Below are 8556 nucleotides of genomic sequence, written 5' to 3'. Positions count from 1 at the left end.
CCCCCCCACACACACACACAAACAAGGCAAAAAATAAAAGATGTTGCTATATCATCTATTATGTATAAAAAAACCCAACCCCACAAACAAGGCAAAAACTGAAAGATGTGGCTTCATTAGTATTAAATGGACTAGATTCGTAAAATAAATCTAGTCCTCCTGAGTATCTAGTGCTACACTGAAAGTTATTACCACACCTGAGTGAATGGTTTCAGGTAGAGTTAAAGACAGCCTTCCAGGAGTAGGTAACAAACAGAAATGCAGAAGAAAGGCTAGTCTGATTAGCAGAACAAGAAGACCATTTTAAAGGAGATGGGCATTAACATCTGCAGAATGAAGATTTTAGCAGGAATCAGGCTAGTTTATATTGGGTCTCTACATGTTCATTAATGTGCTTTAGTTAATGCACATTAAATCTAGTACCTCTGGGGACTTCTCCATGCTTCAGGGCACTTTTACACATGCTCCGGTGACTGGTGCAGGGAGGCGGCATTTTAATTAGCGTGTCTTCAAGAGCTTTAGCTTAAGCACCCCCCTGCCATTTTTCAGCGCAGGGACGCTGACACACAAAGCGTAAGAGGCTGCTGGAGCATGGCAATTGCCATGCTCCGGCAGACTTGATTAATCAAGACTTCATTAATCAAGTCTGCTCCAATGCACTGGAATTTCAGTGATTAATCAGGTCTCCTCCTCTTCTTCGCTACCTGGCACTTACCACTGGATAAGCCTTAGGATCCTGGAAAATGAGGGCTGGAAGGGATCACAGTAGGCCACATCTAGTCCAACCCCCTGCTCAAAGCAGGACCAGCCAACTACATCATTACAGCTTTGGGGCGAGTCTTCCTTCCCCACTGCATAGGCTAGGTTGAGGCTGTCCCATCCTGGTTTGCTGGTACCTGAGACTGAACTAGCACTGGTGGCCTCATGGCCACAAAGCCATGCCCCGTGCTGGGGTGAAGACCCCTCCAGCCACATGCATCAAAGCTAGCAGCTTGTCCTTAGGTCTTCCCATCCAGTCTCCCATCCGAGCCCCAACCCACCAAAAACCTGCTGAGCTTGCAGGCTGTGCTCAGGCCTTGCTGCCAGAAGCTGCTCTAGGTCAGCAGGTGCTCTGCCAGACCCAAGGTGCTGGATCCCAGTTCTCCAGGTAGCCCCACTGAGGTTAGGCTGGGAAGTTTAGTTACAGACCCCCAAACAAAAACATATGCTGTCAGCTGAGGTAAAGAAAAGGGAAATCCTCAAAAAACCCCCAACAAAACCAAAAAAACAAAAACCCAGGACATAAAAATAAAATCAGACACTCTCTCTTAGCTCCCAAAGTGCTGTCCTGCCCTCTGAGGGCTGATCTTGCTGGCTCCCCCATTTCAGGACCTCATTGCTTCAGGCTCCTGCCGCAGGACCTCCACTGACGAAGGTCCTCCAACCCCCTTTGCTCCAACACTTTTCTCCGGCTCCGCTCGCTGCAGACATGCACGGAGAGTGGAGTTCCCCAGTACCTCTCCTTCCATGATGCTTGGCTCTCCCCCGGGCTGCACCTTACCAAACTGAAGTACGTGGCACAGCTCGTCCTGGATCAATCTAATTGTATTTAATGGAAAACTGGAATGGCTGCAGGGCCGAGGCACACATCATGATGCAGAAATTGTCCTTTTTAGTTGATTGGAGCCACTTCAATGGGGCATGATCCGCAAATAATTGAAATTCTCTACCCAGCAGGTAGTACCCAAAATATTCGATGCCCCATTTAACAGCCAAACATTCGTGTTCAATGGTAGCGTACCTTTTTTATGGTCATTCAACTTTCTACTCACATAAGCCACTGGTCTTTTGAGCCCAGCTATTGCCTGTGAGAGGACTGCCCCAATAGCCTTTCCTGATGCATCTACCTGGAGAATGAAAAGATGTGAAAAACCAGGTGTTTGCAATACATCCCAACATAAAGGCACCTTTACTGCATCAAAGGCTTCTTGATGTTTTATGTCCATTGTTATGGAGCCATTCCCTCTTCTCTGCATGGTATCAATGAGGGGTTTTGTGATCTCTGCAATACGTAGAATAAACCGATGGTAATAACTGGCCAGTCCCAGGAATGCTCTCATTTTGTTGCTTACTTTGCAGAGGAAGGTAGTTCCTTATAACCTCTATTTTATCTGCCAGTGGTTTTATCCGGCCCTGTCCCACCACGAATCCTAAATATTGTGTTTCGTCCTGGCCCAGAGCACATTTCTTGGTGTTAGCTGTTAATCCCGCCTGCCGTAGCTCCTGCAGTACAGCTCTTATCAACTGTACGTGTTGTTCCCATCCCTCTGCATAAACCATGATATTGTCAATATATGTTGCAGCATAATCCTGGTGAGGGGCCAATATCCAATCCATAAACTGTTGGAAAGTGGCTGCCACTCCATTCAGCCCAAAGGGCATCCTTTTAAATTCATACGAGCCCCAAGGGGTTCCAAAGGCTGACTTTCCTCGATTGAATCAAATGCTCTCAATGAAATTTGCCAATAACCTTTGGCCAGATTAAACATGGAGATAAACTTGGCCCTTCCTATTCATTCTAAGAGGCCCCCCACCTGGGACATGGGGAAGGCATTGAAGCCCGTAATAAGGTTTAACTTCCTAAAGTCCACAAACGGATTGTCTCACCAGGTTTAGGAGCCGCTATCAGAGGCCTTAGCCAGGGACTGAGGGATGTAGTAATGACTCCCTGCTGCAACGTTTTATGCAATTCCTCCTCGATGGGCTGATACTTATGGTACTGGATCCAATGCCATTTTTCCTTATGTTCCCTTCCGGAGTCAGGATCTTATGTATTACTTCCCGAGTTCTCCCCAGAGCTTCACTAAAGACATCAGAAAACTCTAATAAGGCCTTTTAGCTGTCCATGTTGCCCTTCTAAGAGCCGTCTTCCTTAGGTTACCCTGTCTTCCACTAGTATAGTCCCAACATCCCTCTGTTGTGACGAAACTCCTCTTTCTCAGATAACGGGGTAATTCATAAACCTTCTTTCCACGCATAACTTTAACAATGGACATGATAAATTTCTCTTCTTTATATCCAGGACTTCATACTCTACAGAGCCCACTTGCCATGCAATTACGAAAGGGTCCTGCCAGCAATTAAGGAATGTACTGGTGGAACTGGGCAGCAGCACTAAGACTCGCCACCCTACCTGGAACTCTTGCTCCGTAGCCCACTTATTGTACTGTGCCTTCTCCGGATGCCGCACACTCTGCAAGTTCATACCAGTAACCTATTGGCTGACTGAAGTAACTGCTTTGAGAGAGACAAACCTAGTGGAATTGGTCCCATCTTCTCCCAGCTTTCAGCAATGGCATCAAGCAAACTGCGGAGGAGGGAAGCAGGGGGGGTGTGCCACTGAACCTTAACTCAAACAGTGCATAGCCCAGAGAAGTTTGAGGGGTCCTCTCAAACTGCAAACAACAACAAGTGGAAAGAGATCCCATCTCCTTGGGTCTTCCTAGGTGCATCGTCCGAGCATCCCTTTCAGAGTTCCATTAAAATGTTCTACTAACCCATTAGTTTGGGGATGGTAAACCAAGGTCTTAAGGTATTTAATTCTCATCACTTGACACGTGCTCCTAAGGACATAAAATTAGTCCCTCAGTCTGTAACAATCTCCTCGGGTATCCCCATCCAAGGCATCCCACTTTATAAGTTCCTGTAATCGTCCAGATGGGAATAGCTTCTGGGTACTGGGTGGCATAGTCAATAAACAGGAATATGAATTGATGCCCGCTAGAGCTCTTAGGTAGTGGCCTGATGACAACAACAGCAACCTGAGAAAATGGTTCTGCAACAACAGGCAGTGGTACTTTAGGAGGCTTTTTCCGATTCCAATTTTGTGCCAGGTGCCAAAAGGTTTCTACCTCCTCATCCAAATGGGACCAGAAGAACCAGCTTGTTAAGTGAGCTTCCATTTTCCCCTTCCCCACATGGCCACCCTGAGGGTTAGCAATAATGGGGCCTGGAAGGGTTGTGGGACCAACATCTGGACTACTTCTTCCCCTTTTCCCTGGCCCTTCCTCATCTGGCATTATAGCTCATTCTTCACCTCACATGGAGGCAGCCTCCCACACAACTCTGGTCTAATTACCTGTTGGTCTTTTTTTGCAGTTTCAATCTCCCAGATAGCTTGGAAAGTTGGTTCTTGCCTTTGTGCCTCCCTAAATTGGGCACCACTGGTTAACTCCTCCAGGTTGAAAAGGGCTTCTTCCTCCTTATCAACTGTCTCGGTATTTTCTTCTCCTAATAACCCAGCCTGATATTTTTCTCAGCCACACATTGTTTCTAGAATATCACATATGTCAGGGCATTCCCTCCGCAACACCATGGGATAGGGCAACTCTGGTGCCACTCCTATGCATATCTCTCACATCACCCTCTTAGTAGTTACTGTGACCTTCCTACATTCATATGTAGAGGCCCTGCCATACATACAAATCATTCTAACAGGGGAGGTCTTCCCGCCTTTTCTGCATGGAAAAGATTAGCCTTAATCAGGGTCTAAGTAAAGCCCTAATTAGGATCTGAGCCCTAATCAAGGTCCAAGCATGCTCCTAATCACCTGTTTCCCTGCCACTCTCACCCATACTGTGGGCTTTTCCCACAAGATCCCGTATAGCTTCACCCAAACTACAACCCATCATTTCTATCTGAGATTGCTCCTGCCCTGAGCTTCTGTTCCCCTTGTCTTCTCAACTAACAGGGAACCTCCCGAGGCCACGTGGCAATCTTCTCATTTGGGCTATTTGGTGGGTGGCTTGCTGCTGCTGATGTTGCAGTATTTGCACCATTAGGCTTAATGTTTGCTATAGCACCTTTGTTTTGTCCGTTGTAGGTCCATCCGATGGATTTAGGCCGCTGTCAAGAGTTCCCAGCCAATGCACCAAGATGTTGAGGATAGATGCTATAGGGCAAACAGGAAATAAAGAGAGGAAAAAAATCAACTCTCTAACAAAAAAATAAAAAGAAATGGAAAAACCTCAAAAACCAGGAAATAAATAATATTTAAAAATCACCCCAACAAAAAACATTAACAAAATGGAAATCCTCCAAAAAAAAAAAAATAAAAAAACCAACTCCCCGCCCCCAGAAATAAAGAAAAAAAAGCAAGGCCTCTAACAAAAAAAAAAGACATTAAAAAAAAGCAACTTCCCTAACAAAAAACATTTTAAAAAAAAGGAAAATACTAAAAAACCCCAGGAAATAATGAAAAAAAATCAACCTCCCTAACAACAACAACAAAGGAAAAAACCCACAGGAAATAAATAATTGTAACAAAATTACCCCCCCAGCAAAAAAGTTTTAAAAAATGGAAAATCCTTAAAAACAAAACAAAACAAACAAGAAATAAAGACAAAAATCAATTCCCGTAACAAAAAATCATTAAAAAAATGGAAAATCCTAAAAAACAAACAAACCGGGAAACAAAGAGAAAAAAAGTCAACCCCCCTAACAAAAAAAAGGAAAAAACCTTAAACCCAGGAAATAAATCATGGAAAAACAAAAATCACACCCTAACAAAAAACATTAACAAAAATGGAAAATCCTCAAAAAAACCAAAAAACAATACCCCCAGGAAAAAAAGAAAATAAAATCAACTCCCCTAACAAAAAAAATTATGAAAATAGAAAAAACCTCAAAAAACCTAGGGAATAAATAATTAAAGTAATCACACTCCCTAACAAAAAACATAAAAAAGGAAATAAAGATGTTGGGGCGGGAAATGCATTAAAAAAAAAGAACCTCCCCACCCGCTGAACCCACACGCAGGAAGTGTCGGGCACGCGAGGGCAGGCTCCCGGCAGCACAGAGCGGCATCTCCGCCCTGCCAATGGGAGGAGCACTGGGGCCGGAAGTGCGGCGCTCCGTCCCGCGCCCGCCGGCGCCTCGCTCCTCCGGTGCGCTGAGGTAAGCCGTGCCGTGGCGCTGGCAGTCTGGCCGCGGCCGCGGTCGGGGCGGGTCGGGCCGGGCGGTGCGTCCCGCGTCCTGCTGCCGCGGGGTGTCGGCCCAGGGGCTGTGCAGCGCGGGGCAGTGCAGCGCAAGGCCGCCCCACACCTGCCCCATTTGGAGCCGCTGTCAATCCCCCCCTCAGCCCACCTGACACTTGACTCTCTGCCCGCTTTTCTCTTCCTCTCCTGTGGCGACTGCCCGCAGGCTCCATCCAGTGCGCCCCTCGGCTCCACCACAGCCTTTGGGGGCCTTTGCGTCGTGGGAAAGCGCCGCTGTCCGTCCGCCGTCCTGCGCGTGTGGCCGTGCCTGGGGTAGACGGCGCTCAGACATCGGGGCGCGGATGCCGAGGAGGAGCTGACAGGAAGCCTCTGAGCGCCTCCAGCCATGGAGCCGCCGTCCAGAGCCGCCGTCTGGGTCCTGTGCTGCTTCCTGCTGCACCACGGCCGGGGGGACAGGCCCCCCGGGTCCCACCTGGACGAGACGGCCATCGCAGGTAAGAAAGCGGCTCTCCCCCCCCCGCCCCAGAAAGGGGCTTATATCTGAGTGGTTTTGCTGGCTGGCGACGACGGGCGATCCTGCGTTTGGGGGATATAGTTTTAATTTGTGAGGCTTTCGCCCCTCGCGCCGCCGTCTCATCCGCGTCCTCCGCTCGCAACCATGAAACTTTGGGCAGGCGTGAAGTCCGACGAAAGGCAGGGCATGAGGGCATTGAAGGTCTTAAATAGCCGCCCCCCCCCAAATAAATTGTCAATAGTAAATAGCAGTGTTTAAAAAAAAAAAAAAGAAAATGCTCTTGGAAATCCAGAACTTTTTTTTTGTGAATTATGGAGAAATGGCAAAGAAATGATCCTTTTCCTGCAAGTTTTCAGGGTCAGGGAAAGTTTTAAAGGGAGTCAAAAGTCCCCATCTGTAAAAATTTTAAACTTAATTTTTTTTGCACTTCAGTCTGGTAAAAATCTTCAGGAATTAGGGCAGGACATGTTGCAGGATCATCCTACAGCTTAGAGTGAGGTTTAAATAGCCCCCAAAATCTGTGCATGTCAAAGTGGCTGCCAGGTTCTCGTCGCTTGGAGATTTTTTTTTTTCCCAGTTCGTTTTTAATTTTGGATGCAAACTTGTTTGGAAAATTTCAAATTTTTGCTTTTAAAACAAACCAGATACCTTTTCAAAGGGAAAATAGTCCTGTTCCATGGACATAATTTCTACCATAGTTTCCTTAATTATTGTATTTTGAGAAGGGAGTGCTTGAATGTGTGTTGGCAGGGACTTGGGAGGGAGTGGGGGCTGCAGAAAGCTGGATTTCTTGCGCTCAAGTTCACCATCGGATACCCCCAAACCTGGCAGGCAGTCTACTTCCCGAAAGGCAAACATTGACATTACGTTGGCACTCAGTAGCCTCAGTGAGGAGAGCAAGGGTTAAAAGGGCTGCTGCAGGCACAGATCTCCTTCTGTGCCTTGTTAAGAGTCTTTTTTGTTAGGGTTGGAGGCATCTTTCTTGTTGGTTCCTGTACTGTAGCTTTTGTACCCATGTGGTAGCTCTCATTTGCATTAGTAACCAGTCATTTCACCCTGTCCTCACCAGTGACTATTAATGACAGATCTCTTGAATCTTAAGCTTTGACAAAGATCAGGAGCCTGTTGCTTGCTTTTTGAGCTGTGATGCTATTCCATTGACAGTGTGGTGATTTCTTTTTTTTCTAAAATTTTTTCCCCTTTTTTAGGACTTGCCATAAATTAGTTTATGCTGCAATTGGTTCATCCTCTGCAGGTTGCTAGTCTAAACCTCTGCAGGTTGCTAGCTTCGATTCTTATAGTCTGTATATGAGATTCCTTGTGATATTACCCCTAAAGCCAGGTAGCAGCCAGTGTGCTTCCGAAAGGGAACTGCATCTTTGTGGTCCTTTTGAAGCAGGGTTTATTCCTTCAGGGGATATTTAGATGAGTTGTCTGGGAGGCCCTGCAGAAATGTGACAGTGGTGGTTCTGCTGCTTTTCCACTCTTATCTTGAAATGAGATGTAATTTAGACCAGCAGAGGTGAACAGGCTGAGAAGCTTAGGCTTTGCAGGGCATCCACATCTGAAAGTTTCCTTTTCCCTGTGGGTTCCCCTGTCTCTTTGCTCCTAAACAACAGGCAGGTCCCTGCTGTGCATGGATTTTAAAAAGCCTCCACGTGTGGCATCCAGAAAGGGTAGAACAACAATTCGCTGCATGTCTGTGATTCTGAACTATATATGAGGTCTGACTGTGCTGCATTGACACATGTTGATGCATAATAGATTTATTCACCCAGGAGGCCAATAATTTATGGCACTTAAGTACTCTATATAGGTTTCCTTGTTGGATAATTGTTGGAAGGTTTTGTTGTGCATGCCACACTGTTCATGTAGCCAATGGCAAACAGGGTCTCTAAGATTTTTTTTTGTTGACATTTGCTCTTTAGCTGCCTAGTCTTGAAGTTCAGAAAATGGCTTGTATATGCCTTTGGCTTCATGGGAACAGAGGATGGGATCCTGTTAGCTGGATGCTTGAATGTTCATTTCCGTGATCATTAAATAGACACAAATCGGTGTAAGATTCTA

At 46.3% G+C, this 8556-nt stretch overlaps 1 protein-coding gene and 1 long non-coding RNA gene across 4 annotated transcripts in view; one reads left to right on the top strand and one right to left on the bottom strand.

Moving 5' to 3' along the window:
- The window catches only part of LOC109306872, a 21571-nt gene that overhangs the window by 3437 nt on the left and 9578 nt on the right, over positions 1 to 8556 (bottom strand). The window contains exon 2 of the long non-coding RNA XR_002100131.1: positions 4664 to 4676. This is a non-coding gene — a long non-coding RNA (uncharacterized LOC109306872). The remainder of the gene's footprint in view (positions 1 to 4663; positions 4677 to 8556) is intronic.
- Positions 6037 to 8556, top strand: part of STIM1 (stromal interaction molecule 1) — a 140145-nt gene continuing 137625 nt past the window's right edge. For 2 of the 3 annotated variants that reach the window (XM_019530506.1, XM_019530505.1), the window contains exon 1: positions 6041 to 6469. In XM_019530506.1, the coding sequence (XP_019386051.1) occupies positions 6361 to 6469 (109 nt within the window). In that variant the 5' untranslated portion in view covers positions 6041 to 6360. Of the gene's footprint in view, positions 6470 to 8556 lie in introns of all 3 variants that reach the window. The other variant, XM_019530504.1, reaches the window with a different exon arrangement.

Source organism: Crocodylus porosus, unplaced genomic scaffold, assembly GCF_001723895.1.
Source record: "Crocodylus porosus isolate Cpor-Errol unplaced genomic scaffold, CroPor_comp1, whole genome shotgun sequence".
NCBI classification, from domain to species: Eukaryota; Metazoa; Chordata; order Crocodylia; family Crocodylidae; genus Crocodylus; species Crocodylus porosus.
This window is presented reverse-complemented; position numbering and strand designations above follow the sequence as displayed.